At 39.0% G+C, this 25,735-nt stretch overlaps 1 protein-coding gene across 1 annotated transcript in view; it reads right to left on the bottom strand.

Moving 5' to 3' along the window:
- LOC140232077 (uncharacterized) overlaps positions 1 to 25,735 on the bottom strand; it is a 46,341-nt gene that overhangs the window by 1,144 nt on the left and 19,462 nt on the right. The window contains exons 6-14 of the mRNA XM_072312229.1: positions 22,681 to 22,798; positions 14,786 to 14,963; positions 9,940 to 10,223; positions 7,233 to 7,372; positions 6,660 to 6,831; positions 3,644 to 3,760; positions 2,371 to 2,670; positions 1,221 to 1,598; positions 474 to 887 (exon numbers count right to left, since the gene is read on the bottom strand). Coding sequence (XP_072168330.1) covers positions 474 to 887; positions 1,221 to 1,598; positions 2,371 to 2,670; positions 3,644 to 3,760; positions 6,660 to 6,831; positions 7,233 to 7,372; positions 9,940 to 10,223; positions 14,786 to 14,963; positions 22,681 to 22,798 — 2,101 coding nt within the window. The remainder of the gene's footprint in view (positions 1 to 473; positions 888 to 1,220; positions 1,599 to 2,370; positions 2,671 to 3,643; positions 3,761 to 6,659; positions 6,832 to 7,232; positions 7,373 to 9,939; positions 10,224 to 14,785; positions 14,964 to 22,680; positions 22,799 to 25,735) is intronic.

Raw genomic sequence — 25,735 nt, 5'->3', positions numbered from 1 at the left:
CGGTGTGCCCCGCCTGGATCCGCCACTGGTATACCCTTCAGTCAAGTCATGTCGTGTTTCTCCTGTCTTGTTCCGTCCTGTCTTAACTATCAGAATTGTTGTGCCAAGTATTTGTAAATAAGTATTTTCACAAGAATCCTTTGTGGTGGGTTCACAGTATACAAGAATGCTTTTCAGTGGACCTCTCAATTCTTTTTTCTCTAAACAAAACTTTGTATTTTGCCGGTGTACATGTAAATTTTCATTATTGTAAACTATCATTCATTCTTTGCACAGTTGAATGTATGCCTATGATGTGATTCCTGATTTATGTTGTGTTATGTTTTGTTGGAGAATGAAAATAAATCAATTGAATTTAAATGAATATTAAAATGCACTTGTTGCTAATCAACTTAAGTTTGTGGGGTTCCTTTTTCAATTTTTTTTTTTATTGTTGTTGAGGAAATTTAAAAAAAACCCATGTGTTGACGTACTTGATGGGAATTCGACGTCTGCGTGGCTGTCGTTGGTGGGCGGATCAACGAAGGAAAAGGAGGCGGCAAAGCCCGGGTACTGTCCGGATTCGTCCGTCAAGAAGACTATATAGAGTGAGCTAGACTCGGAGATTACGGACACGGGGCCGGTGCCGAATCCGCAGAGGTATTCCAGCCGCGGGCTCCTGGTGTCGTTCCCGTCGAACACGCTGAGGCTGTCGAAGTCGCAGGCGCCTTCCTCCATGTCGGGTTCGATGATGTAGGAGGCGATTTCGAGGGCAATGCGCTTGTTGGCCGGGGCGTCGATGGCGTACCGACAGAGAATATTGGGCGGGTACAGATGGTTAGGCATGTGGAATCGAGGCGAGCTCAGCGAACCGGGCGCCGCCGTGAATTTTTCATCGCAGCGCCATTCTGGATGGAAAATCAGTATAATTCCTCTTAGAACCGCGTTTCAAAACGTTCATGCTCTTCTGAACCTTTTACACATGCCTAGAAGTTTCAGAACGAGACAAAGGAATTGATTATGGACAAACTCGTTGATTGTTCATACACTTTCGTATATCAAATAGGCGCAAGAAATTGAACGTTTTCCTATCAAAAATATTAACAAGCGGAACAATTCAGAAAAGTAAATCTGGTGAAGTGTATACTATCATAAATTATGAGATATTATCAAATACCAAGCCAATATCGGTAAGTTTAGAGAAAAAAGAAAGGTATATGTCTGCTTTTAAATAGACCTACCGGCATCATATTCCAGCATGAAGCCCAGATTCTGCATGTCTGATGCGTAGTAAGTGATGACCGTTACCGGCGAGCTTACGTGGAAAACTTCGTCTGGGGCGAACCCGCTTAGGCACCGTGAGATACCGACGCTGCCCGATCTCGACGTCGTGTTTGCGGCCCCGTTGACGGAGAGGAGAGCGAAAGTCGACCAGCTCCCGCAGTCGACCTTGCCACGGATGGCGAGGACCTTGAAGACAAGCGTGTTAAAGCTGAGCTCAGAGAGACGAATGGTCCAGGTTTGGGCAGACGATGACAGCATGTTGGTTGAAACGGCGGGAAGGTAAGAAGGCGACAAAATCACGTCCGTGCTGGACACGTAAATGGGATTATCTCCAACTGAAACACAAGTAACATAGTAAGAATGGAATTAATCGCAAGATTATGATAGCAATTTGTACTTCTACATATCAAAACTATTTACTGACATGGTAAGCGTCACTTAGATAGCAAATCATATAAGGGGGGGGGGGGTTGAAATAGAAACGGAAGGCACTATTTGATGGGTACCGAAAAGTGGCAGTCGGAGTGATGGACGAAATCACATGACAATATAAAAACAAATTTAATTTCTGCTTACTGAGTATGCGACCTTGCATTAAGTGCGAAGTGCGACATGAGAAAGCTGAAGAGCTTTTCTAAGATAGAAGTAAGACCATAACATGGTGGGTTGCAATGCAGTGGCGCGATGTCTGTCCTTTGAAAACTCTATAATTTCTTGGTCTCATGCTATGCAGGTATATAAAGTTATGAAGTAGGTATTAAAGTTTAAGTTTGAAATTTGAAGAGTGAACATGTTATATGGCTCACAGACAAATCATACTAAAATTTTCATGTGTATAATTTATGCATATAACTGTGTATATATATATATATATTATATACATATATATATTATATATATATTATATATATATATATGTAAATATATTATATACATATATATATTATATATATATATTATATATATATATATATATATACATCCAGTCGTGTGCCTGTGTCTGTGTCTGTGTCTGTGTGTGAGAGAGTATTTCAGAAAGAATGAACATAAGAGTCTAAGAAATAAAATGAAATAGAAATGAAATGAAGACGACTATAATATGGTCACCTGAGATGTTAACTTTCCTGACGAACTGTATGAGATGGCTTGCTCTGGCTTCGGCGACGGAGACCGCGATCATGTCTTCCCCTGCCTGGGCGATGACGCACTTGTACGACGGCTCGGTCTCGTTGTCGCCTGTCTCGAGGTCGGAATCGTCCATGTAGAACTCAAACACACCGCACTCGGTGCCGGCATCGAGGCACTGCCTGGCGCACCGGTGCAGATCACTGGCGGGGACCGCCCGCGTGGCCGATTTATTGGACACTCTCCGATAGAAGAAGGGGTCGAAAAGTTTCAAGACGCCATCTGAAGTTATAAAATGTATAATCGTAATAATCATGTAATATGATCATACGAGTAAGCCCATCGAAGCCAAAAGATTGACATGTACAGTAGCAAAGCTGGTCATATACATTTTGCTCATGCTTACGTGTTGCTCACAGCACACTATGATTGTCCTCAAGTGCTCTATTTATTGCACCTGAAATATTTTGAATGACGTATCGTAGGCCTACTTCTTCAGTAGATATGAACTTACACTCAAAACGTACAAGGAAAGTTGAAACTTTTTTAGAACCCATTCGTCTCTGCTATCTAGAAAGATTAATGCGAAAAAAACTGATGGAGCATCACAATAAATCAGTACAATTCTTCACACTGGCACCTCAGCAGACGCCGCACTGTCTAGAGAAACTTTGAGTAATACTATGCGAGTTTGCACTTCATATAGCTTGACTTCATATCTTTTGATATACACACAAAGTGGGAATCTATTCTTTTCAGACATTATTTTGTATGACATTGATTCCAGTGCGTTTGTACGTCTGGAATTGTCGTTTAAAAGACAACACAGAAATATCTTCTTGATGAAAGGGGGTGTAAATATTATACATTTGTATGTATATATATATATATACATTGCACAAAGTGAGTTTGAGTGAAATCGGACAATCCGTTCAAAAGTTACGAATCCTTAAAAACTTAATGAATCCATGTGATGTCATCACTGAATAAGAAGACGACAACAATCAATGATGTCACACCAGAGCAACGATGTAAATGAAATAAAAAGAAAATTCAACATATTTTCACTATTTCATAATAATGAGAGATCACCTGACTAACCTCTTTCTGGTGGAAAAGGGAACAATATTATCTTAAACATAATACGCACAATCAAAGAAGAATGATTATGTATATGATTATGGATACATATATCGTCCTTCCTTGCTTCTGCGTTACTTTGTATTTCCACATGTCTTTTTGATCACATACTCACCGCAATACAGCTCATCGGTCTCCATACGACAATCGGGAAACCCGTCACACTTTGCGTAGTACGGCACGCACCATCCACCCTGGCACGGGAATTCCCCTTCTTTACACGTCACCACCTCTTGGTAAATGAGAGAAGAAAGATGTGACAATTACACACACACAAAAAAAAACAACCAAACAACAACAACAACAAAAATAACAACAATAAGAAAATGCACACACGCAAAAACCCCCCAAAAAACAATAAATTGATAAATTATAAGATGTACAGTCTTATACCACAAACTCTGTGAACACAATTTGAAAAAAAAAAATTATACACAAACGGGATGTCAGTGTTTCTTTATCACGAGTTGGCTCAAAATCAAACACGTTCAAAAAACGTTGTTGTTCAAATTCATGAAATTCTTCCGTAGAGATGTTTTCATTGCAACTGATTGACAAATTGCCCTACATCGACGTAAATAAGCACTGAACTGATCAGTATTATCTCTGACGGAAGAATTCAGTTCAGTGGTCTAGTGGAGATGACGCCTGTCCGGAGATCAGGGGGGCGTTTCATCAACGAGTTCGTCGGAGGTTTTCACCGACAAATTTGCTATCAGCCAATCAGACGCAAGGATTTCAGTAGCTTTTAACAGTTGTCGGTGTAAATCACCGACAAAAAGTTTCATGAAACACCCCCCAGGAGGTCGTAGATTCGAATACTGCTCGAGTACGTACGCCCATGATTTTTTATCACGGCTACTACTAAAACACTGATCAATTCAGTGCTTATTTACGTCGATGTAGGGCAATTTGTCAATCAGTTGCAACGTTGTTGTTGTTGATGTTGTTGTTGATGTTGTTGTTGTTGTTGTTGTTGTTGTTGTTGTTGTTGTTGTTGTTGTTGTTGTTGTTGTTGTTGTTGTTGTGGGGCACACTGAACTTGTCTATACCAACCAGCAATTAAACTTATAATCTTTGCACCAAGCGCGCTTTCGATCTAATGGTTGGTCTACATTCCTTCGCATAATTGTAAGAATTTTGTTGGCGAGTTTTTTTTTTTTTTTTTTTTTCTATAAACGTTACTCCTTCCATTTCAATCTGTAATGAAATATGTCAATCTTTACCCTGGACACTGCAGAAATGTTAGCATGTCATTTTTGTGTATGTGTTGCCTGGATTATGTTGAATTCAATGATAAATGTTTTATTTCGATTCTCCCCTAACCGCGTTTTGAAAATATTGGAGTGTGTATATTTTCTGTTTTATCGTCAAGTATGTTTGCATGTGTGTGTACATGTGTGTGTGTGTGTGCATGGAAAAGAAGTAAAGTATGACCCTTGAGAATACATTGATCACAGTGAGAAAGGGATTATTCTTATATCTCTACCGAGGTAATGACAACACCTTGTCATTCCTTTCAGTTGTAAATATCAAGTAAGAATTAATCTCACATCAGCATCTGGGAATCTACACCCGACAAGCAATGCTTCTGTGTAGATTCCTCATATGTCACATGTTAAATTGTCTTACATGCTGTACTTGACAATTCATCCACGCTTTTGTATTGTTATGTTTATGGTGTATTTATTTGTTGAAATGTGGAATATGGAACAGTAAAAAACAAACAAAACAAACACGTAGGGCGCTATATACGGTTACAGCTCGTTATTCCGAAGGTTCGTTATTCCGAAGGCTCTTCAGTCCGAAGATTCCTTATTCCGAAGGTTCGTTTTTCCAAATTTCATTTTCGGATGAACAAATCTTCGGAATAACGAACCTTCGGAATAACGCCACAAATGTTCGGATTAACGAACCCTTTTTCATTTTCGGATTAACGAACCTCTAGGTATATGGAATTTGCGTGTTTCGGATTAACGAACCTTCGGAATAACGAACCTTCGGAATATCGAACCTTCGGAATAACGAACAGCACCCCTATATACACTCAGCAAAAAGAAGAAGAAGAAGAAGAAAGTAAACACTTTTACCAGTTAATATTTTTCATAGAAGATTTAGATAAAAATCAATGTGTCATATACCATATCAAAGATTATTTAATTTGCTATCAGCCTGGTAGGTTTGTACAAAGGGAAATTTTACGCATGAGTGAATACATTTGTTTTTGTCCTCCAAGGCAGAAAAGTAAAAATTGCAGAATTGGACATATTGAAATTCATTTGCAAATGCCCTCAAAGATAATAATGATAACAAAAGACCAATTTAACACAATGAGAGACATGAATGAAACAGCAGAAATAAGTTTCCGTTCCCTTGTTTCTCTTAGTATTAACCCCCCCCCAAAAAAAAAAACAACAAACAAACAAACAAACAAACAAACAAACAAACAGTGGGGAAACTGAAGGTGGAACAAAAGCATTTTCCATCAATTCAAACTTTAAATGACATAGGGAGTAAGCCGTAAAGGTGATAAGATCGACAAAATTTCTTCATATTACCTTTTAATCAAGGAATTTAAGAATGCACAAGACAAAATTCAAGATCCGAATATTATTTCAAATTTTCTTAATGTGGAATAACGTTTCAAACTTCTTTCTTTGTCGCCATAATTTTCCCTTATGTCTTTTGACTGCGAATTTGAGAGAAGATTCTTTATTTTCCTCCATTATTTTTGCCTTTCTTTATCTTTGGAGGGTTACAGAGACATTGGGATCATAGGTTGAATTTTGGAAATTAATTTGTATTTCTATTGTGCTAAATTTTTTTTTTTAATTCTCATTAATATATGGAAGAGCAAATACGCTTGAATAACAACTTGTCCATTTTGCAATTTTTACTTTTTTGCCTTTATAAGAGAAAAACGAATGTGTTTACTCATGTGTAAAGTTAACATTTTCATGATAGCTAATTAAATTACCTTTAACATGGTATATAAAACATCATTTTTAGCCAGATAGTCTATGAGAAAGATAAACTTGAAAAAGTGTTTACTTTCTTTTTTTTTTTTTGCTGAGTGTATAATTATGTTCGCTTGTTAACTTAGTCTTGTTCGTTAGCTTGTTTGTTTATACTTCTTGTTGGATCCCTTCCTTCGAAGATGGGCTGGATCCAGTCCTGGAAAGCAATGGTACTGGACGACACACCCCTGAAGCCTGGTACCGCGCACCCCACTCCTCCGATGATTACCCCTACCAGCCACCACCTGTCCCCCTCTTTTGTCACAGTTGGTCCTCCACTATCACCCTGAACCAAACAGACAACGATAACAATAACAATCATAATAATAACAACAATAACAACAACAATAACAATAGCAGAAGTAGTACTAGTTGTAGGAGGAGAATGAATATAATGGTAATACATGTAATGATAGTAACAGTAATGATAATTGACCAATTTGGTTGAGGGGGAGGTCCACGGAAAACATGCAATTACACCCCTGGGCGACTTTTCAGATTATTATAACAACGGGATCAAGGATACTATTTGAGAAATTCTTCACTCTTGAGAAATATATCAGTGTTTTGGATTGTGTGCTTTCGGAGTGCTGTAACTTCGATTCATAAGTCAGAGTACGTCGTAGACATCACCTCCCTGTTATGACAGCATTTTACTGATTCACAATTAAATTGTGGTAATCGAACCTGGCAAGAGTCTTTGCCGCCCTCTTTCGGCCCGGTGCAGATCATGTTGTCGGTGATTGGGAACGGCTTATACTCCTCTCTGCACTGAGTGAGGTTCACCAGGGGGACGCTTACCTCCCGTAGCTGATCAGTCAGACGCCCTAGAAAACGACAAATAACTGTCCTCACTCCTTGGCAAATCGATTGAAACGACGCATAAAATGCGATCTCCCATGGGCCAAAAAACTTCTCAGAACAGAGCAGCATCGAATACTCGTATTTTGATGGACACCAATTTGAATACCGCTCTTGGTCATTTTCGCTATCTTGTTATCGTTTCGGCGAGACTGCAATACTTCGCCCGTCAACAATCGCATTGATTAACCCAACTTGATGCATAATTCTGCGCGTGCAGCCGCCGTCGTGGCAGTTAACATTGTTTGCCTTATTCTAGGTGTGGGTGGATTGTGATACAGAGAAACATGATATCAATAAATGTCCCCACATATAATTCGCATAACTATTTTCGAACGCTGTAGTTTCTGTCACCACTTATCTGATATTCAGGGCATTTACTGTGATTGTGTTATGCTCTAAACCAGACCTCTCTGTTTAAGGCCAATACTTACTATATGTGTACGATTAACCTGAATTGAAAAGTTGGGCATTTTTCATGGCTCACATGGGAAAGGCATACATTCATTTACACGGATCCACACTCGCAGTCCTATAAACAAGACTGAATTGCTGTGTCATACATACCAATGTTATAAAGTGCATTACCCAAAAAATCCAAGTATAAATTAAACATTCAATACCATAAATATAAATAATTAAAAATCCTGAACTTATGCAAAAACTAAGACCTCTGAAATCGCTTCTCTGGGCATCAGCCATACAGAGCCTTCGGTGCATAAGACAGCTTGGGAGATAATCGATGGGAGATAATTATCAATACTCGTGTTCGAACGAAATTACGAATGAAAATGATTCCTGACTGTAACGATTGTCATTCTCATTCTTGGATTCCTTCTTTCTCTTTTAACCTTCCTCACCTCTCTTTCTCTTCCCCTTTTTTCTTTCTCCTTTCTTTTTCTCATTATCTATCTCTCTCTCTCTCTCTCTCGATTTCAGTAACTTAAGACTGTCTGTGTCATTAGGTTCTCTCTTCCTTTCCATTTCCGTCTTCATTTTTTCTAAAAACCTTCGAGATATAAGCTAAATCCATGAGCACCACTTAACCAATTCTAACATTGTACCTTTTATTGATTTTGTAGCTATATATATACCTTTTTTTCGTGGTATGTGTCTTGAAATCTTCCCAGCTCTCGAAATATCTTAAATTGTTAAAGTATACCCATATTCCCTCAATAATCCGCCCCTATTCGACCGTCCACTCTGAATGAGATGACCGAATTCATTGTCAAAGTGATTTCATTTTTATGACGCTCACGAAAACATTATTTCCGTTTATCGTCTCTCTGTACCGGTGTGTGCGCGCACCCCCACCCCCCCCCCCCTCTCTCTCTCTCTCTCTTCTCCTCTCTGTCTTCTTGTTTATCCAACTCTTCTCATCATGTACCTTTCTTGTCACCCCGGTGAGTTCAAGCTCAGTCGTTAGCGCCTCTGCCTCCGACCCAAGCGACCCGGGTTCGATACCCGAGTCTGGACTGAGCAATGTTGCGTGTAATCATGTACCGTCCCCTCAAGCAAGAGGCAAAACACTCTGTTCCTCGGATTGGACATAAAATCAAGGAGGTTTAAAAGATGGAGTTCCAACTGGCTGTAATTATTCAAACAGTAGTCACTTTTCCATTGATGTACAAAAGAATTCCACAGGTGCATCTGTGCCTTTGGTGACGGGGTTTGATGCCGCCGTCGTGCTGAGCAATCTGAAGATTCATTTTGAACGTTAACTTAATGTTGGCTATATTTTGCTTGTTTGTCTATCAAATGAAACGAAATCTCACTTAATGATAAAGCACATTAAACAAAGGTCAATCCCTTCCAGAAATATGTGCAAAAGTGTAAATCAGAGCTGTATTATGTGAAAGTGTTAAAAAACTGTACCCTCCTGGAAAGCCGGTTTTATCACTTTTCCACTGAATACCGCCAAATAAAATTGATATGGAATAATCTTCAAATATAATTCTTTATTAATAGATATATCAGATTAGTGGCCGGGCACGGCCAGTCGAGTAATTTTCATTTTCATTTCATCATTTTTTGCGCAATTTCTATTCGCGCATCCCCGTGTATTTACCATTATATGTCACCTATCTTTTGAAAAGTAATTACCATCACAAAGACATATTTTCGTTAGAAAGTGGCTGATGATGATGCAATGAGACATTAGTCAATATTGTCTTCCTATCTGCGCGGCAGATCCAGTTTGCCACATGCTTCAAATACTTTCGAGTGGCGGCATCGAACGTGACTTCAAAGAAAATACGACAGTTGTAACTCCATTCTCTTGAACCTCCTTGATAAAATGGAGGTCCCGTGTGTGAGAGAGTCTAACTCATGCACGTAAAAGATTCCGCTTCATTCATTCATCGCAAAGAGCAGGGTGTTTAACCCGGTAAAGTGGACCCGCCTCACATCCAACTGGACCCCATGGAAGACCAGCTTAGTGTAGCTGAATATGGGCTATTAGACATCTTCTCAGATGGAAAAATGAGCAAACAAACAAACAAACAAACAAACAAACAAACCCCTTGGTGCCTACCTCCCTGGTAGAGGGTGCCCCACCCTGACATGGTAACCGTCCTCTCCCTCTCAAATACGCTCTTCATATCTCTCGTCGGTAGGCAAGCCGTGGTGACGTAGTCGGTCAGGTTCATGGGTGTCTGCAGCCGGATGACCGCGATGTCGAAGTCGGTGAATTCCCGATCGTAGTTGGGATGGAGGAAGATTTCTTCGGCCGTCGCTGCCTGAGCCGTTTCGGGATGATCGTATACGTTATTGGTTCCCATGAGTGCGCTGTATATTGAGGCGTCGTTCAAGACCTCTCTGTTCAAAATAGGATCACAAAATCAATGCTCATTCCTTTCGTAAACAGATATTAGGGGGCGTTACATCTGCGACGCGAACGCTAAGACAACGCTGTCTCGCGAATGTACAGAACACCATTTGTAGCCTAATAGCGTCGTCTGTAGCGTTCGCGACGCAGATCTAAAGCTCGCTTATAGCAGCTATGACGGTATCGTTATATGCCAGCTTTGTCCAATGGTATTATCAGAAATCATTTCAATGAGCAGCAAATAAGACATTGCAATAACGGATGGCATTTGAAGTGTACTATTTTACAATATTACCCTGAATAAGAATGTTGATCAGTGTTATTTAATGCAGCACGTTGCCATATTTGGGACGAGACTGATCCCTGATACTTGCGAATGTCAAGAACAAAGCATCGTTTTACTCGTGACATCCAACCAAATGAGGCATGCCAAAGGCAATGATTATGGTTATCCTTATACACAAGTAAGGCGCATTGGCTTCGTGGTAGTGTACAATTTGTACTCAACGCGAGGTATTAAGCTTAGGGGTTCAAACCTTATCTCGTCTCGGTATTTACCTATAATCGTCTCGGCAAAAATATGGTGCAGATGAAGCTTCGACTCCTACAACTATTTATAACTGTAACAGAAAATATGTTACGACAATACATTAAAACTCGTTCGGCAGTCCCTCCTCTCACCCCCCCCCCAAAAAAAAAAAGAATGCGATGCAGCAAGAGTAAGTAGACATAATTAGGATGACCTCTTTGATTCTCAATTGATAATGTTCATTTTTGTTGATGATTGTTTGCATTGTTTGTTTGTTTGTTTGTTTACTTGTTTTTGTGGGTGTTTTTTTTTTCATTTTCAATAATAGTGCGACATCAATAACAGCAGTAAGCTAACATCACGATGATACATTTATAAAGTGTTGCAAATTTATTCCAGGAAGTGAAAACATTATTTCGGAATGTATTATTCACAATTTGATGTTGCCGTCGATCGATATTTAAGTTCCAGGCATTACGTTGCATCCCATTTTTCGCTTGAAGCTTAAAATGACACCAAAACGGTATAGCAAAATGAATAATGACCTTCTTCTATTTATTTCTGCATTTGTATCAAACGAGTTGTATCTCTGATATCATGTTGTGAAGTTAAGACATGTAGTGCTATTGGACCACTCTGTACTCCTGTGATCTCCTTCACAAGATGTTTGCTGTACGACACTCCATCGCATCGATGTATTGAAAAAAAAAAAGTCTGACGTAGAAATGGAAATACGTATGAAATAAACGAAAGATTTGATGGTGACGTGGGGCTGCTAGTTTTTACAAAGTTACGTACGTACGTCTGGATTGATGAGCAGTTCAAAAGTCTTCGACGGAGGTTCGAAGAGTTTTACAATTATGCCATTAATCGTCGTTGCTACAAAATTTGTTAGAGAGATTGCGCTTATACATTCTCGCTGTTTTTGTTTTTGTTTTTGTTTTTCTTTAAAATGACGGACTTTGAGATACAGTCACCCATCGACACACGCGAGGAAGCCGTACGGATTCCGGCGGAATTAGTTCCGCCATTGCTAGTCCTGTATACATGCCTACCATCTGATGTGTAAAATATATCTTCCGGATGCTATATCATCAGGAGACGGCGCTTTTCCGACATTACCGCAAAACATTCCCGTGTTATGGTCTCATTAGGGGCAATTACAACCCCATGGCCAGCCGTCCATTTTCTGCCAGCACAGCCCAAGCTCCTGGGTCATTAGAGACGCAAGATTGGCCGTAAAAGGTTGCTTGTCCTTAACGATCGGTTGTGCATCTTTCTTCCCCCTTTTTTAAAGTCATTGTTGTTGTATTTGTTTTGTTTGCTTTCCTCGTCATTTTTTTTTTTTCGTTTCGCTTCTGCCCTCTCCCGCCATTGGTCTTTTTATGGCGTGCTCTCTGCGCGAGATACCAGCGGCGGCCGTGACGGTTGGCTGGACATTAGCGACCTCTCTGACCATCACTCTGTGTCCAGTCGACGTCATTACAGGTGATGGGGTGCATCGGTGACGCTGGGGTTTAATAATTGACCGTTAACGTTTACAAAACACCTCAAAAATGTCGATAAAGTTCACGTGCAAGTGCACAAATAAAATGGCAAAGGAGTCTTTACATTTTTTTTTTTAATACAAAAACTTCGTATATGAGTTATGAAAACTCTCCATACCAACATAAGACATTAACAGACGATGGCCTACATCTTGAGGAATACTTTACTATAATCATAGTCATGTGTACTATAGAAGACTTGTCCCGCGTGCACGGACGCAATGTCATAACACAAAAGATTGGCAGCATTTGAGCCAACACTAGACATGCTCTGTCAGAAACTTTAGGCAAGAACAGTTCGATGTCGGTAGGTAACTAAAATGGTCCTAAAAAGAAGTGGCATTCGTTGTTTGTGAACTGTCATAAAGATGTGACTACGAAATACAAAAGAATCAAAGATCAAGATGAAGATGCAGTCGTACAACATTGAAATGCAAAGGACCAACGGCATTACAATGGGTTGATTAGTTAGCCAGAAACTGACGGACAAGAGTTTGATATTAAAAAAAAAATGAAAGTGAAAGCATATGATATGAAGAAGAGAAATAGAACAGCCAGAAAAAAAAACACAAACATATGAGAAGCATAGAAAGCTTAAAAAGACGTAGGCTCGATCCGCACTAGCTTTCGTGATGCGCAAATGCGTCATTATTCCTGCATCTGCTACTGTTCAAATGCTGTGGCGCTGCTATAAAGATGCCCAATAAACCCTGCCGTTAAGGACGTGACCAATTCTATTGGCAGCATACAACAAGGCAATATCACAGAATTAAAGGTGAAGGATTACGTGAATAATCATTAGAGAGATCTCAATCTTGACCTCGACATTTACTGGTCCCCCCTCCCCCTCCCTCCTTGAGACTTAATGTTGTGATTTAATGTTTCTCCAAGGACGTGAATCTACAAGATGCATCCAGGGTACCTTGTCATCGCATTCGTCTTTAACCATTTGTGTTCCCTTAATTTGTTCATTTCACTTCCTAGTCTTTTCTTCTCAGCCCACCTCATCATGTTCGTCCCCGCCTTACACTCGCATCTAGTGTCGAGTAATCAAGCAACCATAGGCGTCCAGTCATAATGATTTAAAGAGGTATTTTCCCCAATTTTGCGTCTTTCGAGTATGATGTATCATGCATTAACCTCTTTTTGTCAGGGCTGCAATCAAAGGACGCGCTTGTTGATCTTACTGCAGTCCGCCGTTTTTTATCCTTATTCTTACTTTGATTTGTTTATCGCTGGGATTCTTTTTTGTTTCTCTACTGCGTTTGTCACACTTGCTTGGTGACTCATTACGGTATAACACTTACGTCGCCGTCTGATGCAGTTGACTGTTACCAAGCGCGTTACGCATAATGATCGCAAGACGATATTTTCATAAGATATCCAAATTTACTTTGCTGTCGGTTATGCAGCTTAGTTTCTTATATACTTCCTTTTTGTCATAGTCATGCTTGTTTAAGACGGAGGACGTGCTAAGATCAAAGAAGACGCCTGCCTACTTTAAGATATCACTGGAATATTTGCCCATGCAGCTAATAAAGAGATGGCCCCGACAAGGGCAGTGGTCCGTTCGATTGCATTTTCCCATTAAAGTACAGCAACGCACGAAACGAGATTTGTATATGAGGTTTAGCCAATATATACCGAGGGTTCGCGATGTTCTGCGTCTTAATCAACTATAGTCCTTTGCCACGACAATCAAAATGATGGTGGTAATGCTGTCAATGATGATGTTTACAACTTTTAAATAGTGATGATAAATAATGGCCTAATTGACAAGAAAGAGCCTATTCACAATTATCACAGTGCATACCACATCATTGGTAGGGCCTACACATTTTTTTTTCTTTTTTTTTACATCTGGGTGAAAATATGTGACATTTTGGGTACAAAATAATGATTTCCGTTCCAAGAGTCAAGAGTCCTTATATAGTGCCATGTCACCATACTCCAGAAAGTTTACTATACCGATTGAGTAGAGTTATGGATCAAAAACGTTAGGGATCACCCAACAGTATACTGAAGAAACATAAGAAATCACCCATGACAATAGACGTTAAAAAAAATCCCAAACAAACAGAGATTTGGGATAAAAGTGAACATGTTCACCACATTTCATTCCGCGCAAAAAGAAAAAAAAAGAAAAAAAATGTTCCTTACGAAGATTCATAGGACAATATTAATTGGCCTTAAAGGCTACTTATCCCATGTGAACATCGACTGAGTTCCAGAATTTATCAACCCTTTGTGTGCTTTGAGTGCCGCCGATTAGCACAGAAAACTCCATAGTATAAAGGCCTATTGTAACCACTGTCCACAGTTCTTGACACCTGGCAAAGAGAGGATTAAGTAACATCACATGCTTTCACAATAAACTCTACTCAATGCTACTAAAGTGGTCTCGAAAAATCAAGTGCCATTTTAACCATGTGCGGACGGACGCGCAGAGCGTTTGTGCATGGACAGGCGAACTTACATGCAGTGCGCTGCCGTCAGCAGTAAGTTAGGCGCGATGAGTGTGGCGCCGCAGATGTGGTGGTCAAACTCTTGGAGAGAAGCGATCCACGGGTACTCGCCGTCCTGGGCAAGCTCTCCCCCGACAATCAGGGCCTCGGGTTTGAGTGGGACTCGCTGGTAGCCACAATTTGAGTGATCTAGATAAAGGTAATCATGTTGAAAACAAACAATTATGATGCAGTCGTTTAAGACTTCGGTTTTAAGATGTATGGAGATGGTAATCGAAGTTAGTGTTATCTTGAATCTGAACGGTTTGGTCAGCAAAGTATCATCTGCAGACACAGCCACCCTAACTTGGTGATACGAGAAGCGCATAGCGTATGTAACAGCTTAACGATGTCTTCCTAGCTTTGACCTAAATGTTTCCAAAGAATGACTGCTTACAATTAAGGGAAAGTAATTGTTTCCAGTCCCTTACAGTGGATACGAAGAATGAGTCTTGAAACCACTGGCCTTGTTGCTGATCTGGAGGAACTTTCGGTCCTCTGAATGGGAAAATAGGCCAATATAACCGTGTACCATCAAGCGGGCTTTCACTGACAGGAAACCTGACGTCATCTACCTGATATGCTTGAACGGAAAGGATTATGAATTAAATTCACATTTGATCTGTTATGTGAATGTTTGTCTATATCAACAGCTAGCAACCACAAGACCAACGGCTTTTTGAATTCCCCTTCGAAGGACTTTATAGGCGATGAGGAGAGCGCCTCGCCTTGAAAGGTGCACGGCCGCCTGCTGCCAGGGGGTCTCGAACCACGGACCTTGGAATAGAAATTGTCTGTTGTTTTATCTATACTTACCGATGACAGTTTCACTAGACCTGCGGGAAAAAAAAGACTTGAACAGCAATGGCTAGAGATACTGACAATGCAACTCAAAATATTTACTCACATTAAGATTCTTTTGCCCTTACAGTAATGTACAAATTAAATAGCAGATCCTTGACAAAAGAGATGGGAAATCATAATCCCTATCTCCTCAGAGTCTCATCGGTTACAGCTCGTTATTCCGAAGGTTCGTTATTCCGAAGGCTCTTCAGTCCGAAGATTCGTTATTTCGAAGGTTCGTTATTCCGAATTTCATTTTTGGATTAACAAATCTTCGGAGTAACGAACCTTCGGAATAACGCCACAAATGTTCGGATTAACGAAGCCTTTTTCATTTTCGGATTAACGAACCTCTAGGTATAGGAAATTTGTGTGTTTCGGATTAACGAACCTTCGGAATAACGAACATTCGGAATAGCGAACCTTCCGAATAACGAACAGCACCCGTCTCATCAACCCTCCGACCGAGGACAGGTGCTATCGAGTTTTCAAACACTAAAAGCCAAGGGAGAAAATGAGGTTTAACACATAGTATTACTCCAAACGGTTAATCCACAGAAGTTGAATTGATTCTAGCGACTTAGACGACAAAAAATGATTATCTGTGGACGATTCTTTTTGATATTTTCTTCTAGTCATAAGAATGAAAAGACTTGACATTCAGGAGTAGACACCACTAAAATACCAAGTCACAGTGTGTCTGGCTTTTTCATCGTTTATCGTTCACTGTAATGAACAAGGCCCAGTTTGCAAGCCCTTTCAGATGACCCTGATTTCATCTCCAGATGTATCTATCATATAGGATAGTGGCATGTGGCAAAATTAAGATGTGTCAGCTGGTGAATCCATCTCTCAACGCGATTAAATGGTATTGTGAGGAATAGAATTTTCTGTATTTTCCAGGAGGCCTGCACACGTAAGAGTTTATTTTATCTGCTTTTCCCCACTATAGCAGCATGTTGATAACTTGCTGTTTGTTTGTTTGTTTGTTTGTTTGTTTTTGTTTTTGTTTTTTTTTTTCATTTCCATCTGAGAAGATGGCTCGATATCATATATTCAGCTGTAATAACTGGTCTTCCATGGGGTCCAGGTGGATATTAGGCCGGACCACTTCACCGGCACATAGGGTTAAACACCCTGCTCTTTTGCAATGAATAAATGAAGCGGGATCTTTTACATGCATGAGTCGTGACTCTCGCTCCATTTTATGTCCTATTCGAGGGACAGGGTGTTTTGCCTCTTATTATAGAGGGGACGGTATGATTACATAAAGCATTTCTCAGTGGGACTCGGGAATCGAACCCGGGTCCTTTGGATCGTGAGGCAGACGCGCTACCGACTGAGCTAAAACTCACCGTCGTCAATAGTGAGTCAATGGTGAGCGTCTACAATATGACCCATGAGTTCAGCAGTTTCGATGCTGAATTTTTGCTGATTGTCTCTTTAATTTCTGACCCCGGTATATGTTTTGATTCTGTGAGTCGCAGTTATTACACCTTCTTGTTATTACAAAAAACAAACAAACAGAAATCAGCAAAGAAAATGAGACCAACTACATATATCTACATGGAGGCACCTATCCCTTTAACGATCTTTCTCTGACCGACTAGCCGACTAAATGGGCTATGGCTTTTCCGCCCGTGACAGACTGCCATCCGTTGTTTCAATGTCATGACCAAATTGTTCACCAAAATGTGTTTCTGTTGGCCGTGATCGTTCCCGGTTTGTCCTCCCTTCTTTTTCTCGGATAAAGGAAACACATTTAACATCATCCCTTTTGGTTCTCCGCTCGTGAAATGGATAAAAACGCCAGGAGCTTCTTACTTTGCAGGCTAATCGAAAGTGGACAAATACGGCAAAACCTCTTCTTCGGCGCTTCCCTGTGAAGTATACCAACACCAGCCAGACCACGAATGTCGCTATAATGACCCAAGGACAAGAAGGACGTCTGGTGAATTCATTCTACTTGAACGTGACAATACAAACAGCATTAACCCGAAGGTTGTCTTTTACGACGGGGTAAATTACCACTGTCTCTCTTTCTCCCACTTCGTTTGCTTTTGGTTCACTTTAACAAAACTTGATAGTCCATCATGCATGGATCTCGACTGAAGCCAAGAGGAACGTGACAGATGTACTAAATTTTCCAAATGTCCTTTCTTATTCAAAAGAAACAAGCCAAAAGGGGTGGGGGTTAACATTTTTAAACATTTAAAGTAAGTCCATTTTTAGATAGAGTGAAATAAAACATTTCCATTGATCCCCACTTGTTACAGTCATATTGGAATACGTATTCTTAAAGTTAGCATTGAAAATTCAATATTTTCTTCTTTTACCTCTTTATGACTTCTTCATATTTATGTTTTAACAGCTTCATCTCAAATTAAAAAGAACGGAGTTAACTTCTTTTGTGATCAAACTTTTTACAAACTTTATCCAGGAGAAATTATAAAGTAGAGGGAATTCCGCAATCTTGACGTCAATCATTATCCATAATATGGACTCTGCGTTATTTATTTATTTTTTTATTTTTAAGAATAATTTTAGTAATTCGTTTGACTGTGATAGTTCACGTTTGTTTTGCCGTGATCGGCAACTCCGGGAAAGAGGAAGACCGCTTGAGTGACGACCCGGCAGATGGCAAATGAATGAAGGAGAAGTATAAGTAAGTAAACACATGAAATGTATGTCAGTATACTTGCTCATTATTATGTTCAAGTTCAGTTTCATTTACTTGAATCGAAAAAAACAATCATTTAACCTGCAGTTTTGTTTTGTTTTGAAGTACCTGTCCTGAAGTTTAGATGCAGTCAAGCGAACAAGTCATTTGGCCTAAAAAATATAATCACAATCATTTTCTTTTCAGCCCATGATGTTTGCTCCTTTCTGACATGATAACACCTTTCATTTTTGTTTGTTTGTTTGTTAGTTTGGTTGGTTGGTTGGTTGTTGTTGTTGCTGTTGTTGTTGTTTTTTTTTTTGGGGGGGGGGGTGGCGCAAGGAACTATAGGGAGATATGAAATGAGGACTAACAGGGTAAGTTTCCCTAATGCATGTGGATTGCCTAACTGCGTACATAATGAGTATTAGAACACATCCGACGTTTTAGAAAAATCTGAAAATGCCTTTTACAGATTTGATTTCTTTTTAAATTAAGTTTTTGTGCACGCAATCGCTAGATGTGCATATTACAAGAGTTCGTGACGTCAATGTAGAATAGCAAAATAAAGAAAATATTGAAAGAGTGTCATACAAAGAAAAAGAAAAATAAAAATAAATAAATAAAATACACATTTCTTTGAGTTGTTAGTGACACATGTACAGGGTAATCATTCCCCAATGCTTTCTTAACGAGGTGTCCAGCAAGTCATTTTTATTCCTCTTTTATTAGGCTAGAAAAACGACATCTTCCGGAACTCTCTATTTTTTTTTTATCGTATACATAAAGGTCATAATTGTTTGTTTTGTTTTTGTTTTGTTTTGTTTTATTTTCATGTTTTGTTTTCTGTTTTTATCTGGAGAATGACGATAATGCAAATTGTTTTAGATAACGCTTTCCCTCACATAAAGGGGAATAGAAAACTCTCGCATTATTGTCCACGTTGGTTTTCTGTTCCTCCTGCCACTCACGAAGAGCGCTTTACCAGCGATTCCATGACAAAATTTGAAAGGCTGTCAATGACATGTCGATAACCGATTTGGCTGTCGTTACCTACTCGTCGGCCGCGATCGTGAACGGGAGAACGTGGGTTGTCGTTGTCGCTTTTGTATAGTTGAGTTAAGGAAGAGAAGGAGGAGAAAAAGGGACAAAACCAAAAAACCGGAAGGAGCATGATGCCAGAAGCTACACATTTGGCAGAAATAGCAAAGTCAGGAGCCCGGATCAATGTCGAGGGCGTGACCTCGTGACCCGCTAATGCGCGCGATTAATCTAACGACGCGGAGAAAGCAGCCCGAAAGTCCCAGACATCTGCAACGAGTTTCAAGGGACCAAACTGGCCTCGGATCCAAACCTGAGAATGATGACGCTTTACGTGTGCAAGTGGACCTGGTGGTGGTCGTGGTGGTGGTTGTACAGGAGGAAGGAATATTCCAATAAAAGGAGTTGTTCAAAGTGATAGTATTCACATGTTATAGCGCGACAGAAAGGTATAGTTTTGCCACACTTGCATCAAGGAACGTAGCTGAATATTGAACAGCCGCAAACATCTGTGTGTGTGTGACGAGATAAAAAATAAGTACTGTAATATCATCTTAGTATGTATACGGTTACTCGAAAAAAAAATCTGTGTTTACGTGGGAAAAAAGACAATCAAAGGGTTGATTCCTATTCTCTTGCTGTTGTTGTTGTTGTTGTTTTTTACGAACCAGTGAGAAACCTAAGGCTCAAACATCAATCACGAAAATTTAATTAGTATTGATCTCCGACTGTAGCAGGATGAAATTAGAACAGTCTTGATTTTTCTTCCCAGCAGTCCGTTTTTTTTTTTTTGTAATCTTTGCAAGTAACTTTTTGTATGTCACTGATCATCTCCGAAACAACCTTTCCGCCACGATAATATGGTTCCCATCTTTATGAAATTGTTGTATACAGCGAAGAGGATTCCTTTGACCTTTTAAAAAAACGAATCTTGCCATTTCTGAGTGACAACACCTGTATAGTCAGATCAATTTCCGCGGGGGTGGTGGTTGGGGGATGGGAAAGGGGGCTTGTAGGATTATATGCCAGTCTTTATTAGAATTAATTCAAATCGACGCCGGTGATCTAGAATAAAAGGTGAAAATTTCATCAGGAATGAATAAAAATAAGATCTTTTTTAACCTTTATAGCAATGGGGTTTGTTCCCATTCCAAATGTAAATGACGTATAATAGACCGATTGGTGATTACTTTCTGTGATTGACTTGAACATAAATCCTTTTAGATGAATTCTTCCACTATATATATATATATATATATATATATATATATATATATATATATATATATATATATATATATATATATATATATGTATATAATATATAGCATCAATGTGCGTGTGCGTGTGTGTGTGCGTGTGCGTGTGTGTATATTTTCGACCGATTCTATAGTCAAACTTCTTTCTGTTAGCACACGTTTGCTTCCCGGGGGTATTATCAAAACAAGATTGAAAAACAAGATCGAGTTTCCCCTTTAAACTCCTTGAACCGTTCAGAATTGGATTGACATCAGCTATATCTTACTCTAGAATTTCGTCTTTTTTTTTTTCTTCCTGAGGTACAAGCTTTCACAGAGAAATGATCAGAGGTGCATGATCAGAAATTGAATAAAAGAAAAAAAAACACACACACATAAAAAACCAGACTGAAACATTTTTATCATCACAATGTTACCATATTTTTTCTTTTAATCTAGTGAGGATTTATATTGTTTACATGCATGCAGATAATGGCATCACGTTACTCTTTCCTCGTGTACTACAGTTACTTTGGAGGGGACAGAAAGAGAGAATATGTATGTGTGTGTATGTGCGCGTTTGAGTGTGACAAACAGGGAAAGGGGAGAAAGAATGCGATGGTACTGCTGTATGTTATCTGGAGACATAAGAAAGATCGATTGTATAGTGTTTGCACACTAATAACTCCTCACAGCAACACTCGTTGCAGATATCAGGTATCAATAATGTGCACAAGGACTGCCAAATAATGATTGATAGAAAAAAAAAAATACAGTATATTTCACATATCCATAATTATACATACCATGTTTCGCAGTTCCCGCTAGGGCGATTTATATTAAGGGATAATTATTCTCATGTATTTGTCCTCCACGACGTAGCAGACTGCGCGTTTCATGAGTGGAGAGGAGACTACGGAATCGAGTCTCGTAAAAACACACACTCACACACACACACATACACACATACACTCCTACAGAGAGAGCGAGAGAGAAAGAAGAACAGCGAGCATTTATTCAGACTAACTGGAGCTTCTTTTACAAAAAAGGACACTTTGTGTATGTACAGCTTCGAAATGTTCTCATACCGATGAGTTGTTTTTCGAGAGTAGAAAGTCGGGGATTTGTATTATCACTCGGGCCAAGTTTTACACTGTTAACATGATAATTCATTCATTTCATTTTATTGTTTCTGCATGGTACAAATAATCAAAGAAATCGTTGTGACAGAGAACAGAGATATGATAAGAGGAAGAAAAAATCAAAGTACCATACAGGAGGATCCCCAGTATAGTAAGCCGAGCTTAATATTGGGGCCTCATTTTCTTAATCTAGTTTGGAAAATATGTTGAAAAAAATAAGAACATTCACAAATACCCCTCCCACTAAAGAGATGAATATACCATTTGCCCCTTTATTCGACATCTCTTCCCTATTGAATAAAAGTGTATTCATGATAGCCCTAAATCATGGATTTTCCTTTGATCCAAAAAAAAAAAGTTCTCCCAGTACTAAATTATTTTGCAGAAATTTCAAGAATTTTTTTTTTTCCATTCATTCATAACATACCCCGTGACTGGCTTATCTGACTCGGAATTGTTCCTTTTTCGCCTTGCATCGAGAATATACTGACCTGGGTTGCACTCAGTCATACCCTTTCTCTCTTAATTCTAAAATTAGCTTTCTTTCCCTCATTATTCTTCACTGTGACTCTCTTTTGTTGTTTTCTTTTGTTCTTCCTCCATGTGAGAGTGTATGTGTGTATGTGCGCGCGCGCCATAATACTCATTGTCACCGGTATAATGACAAGTGTATTTCTGCACTGGTTGATTAACTTTATGCGTATTTATTTTCTATTTTCTTTTCTTTTATAATGTACTGTACTAATGTACAGTAAGTACATGAGGGGAGAGCATTAGTTTGCTCTTTAGCAGCCCTCAATTTTCGTTTCAAGTCATTAATGAAACAAGAAGCTTTCTTTGTGATACTGTGTTACATTACGTTATTATTTTGACATTAATACAAATGTAATAGAGTCTTTGGAAATGGAAAGTGAAAATGAAAATGAATGAATGTTACTACTTACCCTGCCACATTTCAGCCATCACGACGAAGAATAGCACGCTCAAGACGAACAGCTGAGCGACACCGAGGACGAGGTAAGGACAAACGTACATCTTCCTCGATGACTGGTATCCCAGGGCCTGGCAGGTTTGAAAATGGAGGGGGAGAACAGCTGGCGGTATACGCTACCAGAGAGATCCGACTGGGGTATGAGAGATGAGTGAGAGACACGCAGGAATAAATAGGCAAACAATTCGAGAGAGCATTAAAGGAGGAATCTCCCCTCCGCCCGATTCGCTAAACTGCCTATACTTCTAATAATATGTATAGTACTCGACAGATGATAACTCTCACATCTGTTCATTAACATCTGGTATATCATGTAACGAAACAGAATGTGTCAAAGTGTATAGTCCCTGTATTACGCTTTCATATTTTCTAATTATCATGTAAGACCCAAACGGAGTGTAAAACATCGAAATCAGTTCCAGTTGCATGCTTTTGTGAGGAGAGTCCCTTGTTAAACGATAGTTGTAATGGAAATAATATCATCTTCTGCTTTCAGTATGAAGATCTTGACACGGTACCATCAGTATACACACTCTTTATATGCAAAATTCACGTTTTTCAGTGGCTCTATTTACAATGCGGGGTGAGGTTGCATGCTGAAAAATTATGTTTCTAACTAAAAAACAAAAAACAAAACAGAGAGTTTTGTTATTTCGAAGCAATAGCTATGAAATAAACAAGTTCTACTGCGTGATTTTACATAAATAATAATAATAATAATAATAATATATATATATATATATATATATATATATATATATATATATATATTGTATCCAAACTCTTAAACTCTTAAAACACATGTTCTTTCTGCCATTTATGCACACTCCCAGCGATTTTTCATCGCTTCTGTGTACAGTCTGTATCATAGACGTACATTCAGACGGATGTTTCCAGGTCTCCGACCCCTGGCGTACAATTGGAATATGTTTTATTCTTTTCTCCCCTTCCTATTTAGTGTGTCGTGTCCTAGGTGTTTCCTGGCTTGTTTTTGTCATTTCTGCAGTTGTCATTTGCGACGGACCCCAACAGGCTCTTTCGGCAATGTTTAAAGCCCCATGGTATCGCTTAAAATTTGATTTCAACGAGTATTTATTTTACAAGAAACGCCTTCCATGTTTTTAACATTGTTTCTGTATTCTGTCAGGGTGTTTGTTTTTTTATCATGTACAACGGTTAGCCATGGTACATGATGAATTAATCATGTATTGTCAGTATTGGATATTTTCAATGGCATGATAGGACCTGTAATTATGAATTATGAAAGTATCTCAACGAATTGGGAGGTCGCGCAATTCCCCCCCCCCCAAAAAAAAAAAAAATATATATATATACAACGTATATGTATATGTATTTATATCGCAGTTATTAACATATAGCTGATAGTATGAAGCATCTTGTAATTTTACTTGTTGAAATTGAGAGCAGAACACATGATAGATTATATTCCTTGCAAACAAACTAAAAAAAAAACAAAAACACCACACCCTAAAATACATTCAGGGACGATAGGTCCAATTACTCTGTTTTAGCGATTCTTTTTTTTTTTTTTTTTTGAGAGGCATGTGTATCTGCACTACGTATTTTCAAATGTGATTTTTCATTTGCTAAAAGTTATGCCCAAGCAATTTGGTGACTAAAGTTTCAAATTTCACCAAAGCAATTCCACGTCTAAATTCCATATCCAGGTATAAATAGTGAGACATCTAAAGGAAATTATCAATATACAAATTTAAGAGTGGTTTCCTATAAATCTATCCAACAGCTTCAAACGATCTGAAAAGACAAATAATGTTGTTTTTCAATCTGCTCAATCAATGTACAGTCTGAGGCATGCTGTTTTGAGGTCAAGACATAATATCAAGGGGAATCGAACTGCTGGTCATGGGAAAATTGCAAGAAAAAAATATACATACATGTTATGCCTTGACTGCCTTTAATTAAAGCGCTACTGTAAGATTAAGCACGGCAGATGGGGGCGGGGCCATTGTGCTCGGGGCAAGTGAATAGACAACAAACTCTGTGGTGCATGGACAGATGGAGCATCACTCACACTAACAGACTTCGTACAAGACTGAGCGTATGTGTCTATTCCTTCTTTATTAGGTTGGAGTCTTTCTCTATTATATCTCAAATGCATTACGGTATGCCATGCATGTATGTATTTCGTGTGTGTGTGTGTGTGTGTATGTATTGAGCAAACTATATCATGTCCCCGTTTTGCGAGATTATGTGTGTCAAAAAAAAAAAAGGATTTCGAAGAGTCACAGTGTAAGAGTGACATTATTTTGTACATGATTTTATCATAGGTACTGATATGTGTGTTTCATGTTTATATGTGTGCCTGTTTGCGGGCAATTTTTATTTTTAGATGCTGGTCCCATGTTCCTTTTTGCATGGTGTCATTTTGTGGCACATTACTTCAAAGCAGTATGTGAATATTTCAACCCTGTATAATGAAGAATAAAATCATTTGGTATTTTCACTCGAAATCTCTCTTTTTCTGTCTCTCTTCAGTGTTAGAACGTCGGATAACTCTATATGATCAAGGTGTTGTGTAGTGTTTCTAGCTATAATCAAAGTTTCTGACGCTTCTTATAATTAGTTTACGTGTTATACTACTTTGAATAATAACTATTGATATCAACAGAATTATGACATATTCAAAGTGTCACGTACTTGTGAATTGATTGAATAAAATCGATTTACACAACCATGCTAGTCAGTGTTTGTCGGCCACTCGGCCCGTTAACGATCGCCCCGTCACTGTACAGGCATGCTAACCTGGAAACATTGAACTGCACATTGCTTGAATATCAGACCATTCTGAAGCACATAATATTTTCACACAACAAATGTACTCTCAAATAATCCCACAAGGATTGGAACAATCATCCCCCAGCATTCCCACTGATTCCCACTGATCAGTTACTAGCCACACCCTTTTAAAAAAAAAGCACAGAGGACTGATTTTGTGTTGTTATTAATTAATTTCAAGATATTGATGC

This window comes from Diadema setosum, chromosome 8 (assembly GCF_964275005.1).
Source record: "Diadema setosum chromosome 8, eeDiaSeto1, whole genome shotgun sequence".
NCBI classification, from domain to species: domain Eukaryota; kingdom Metazoa; phylum Echinodermata; class Echinoidea; order Diadematoida; family Diadematidae; genus Diadema; species Diadema setosum.
This window is presented reverse-complemented; position numbering and strand designations above follow the sequence as displayed.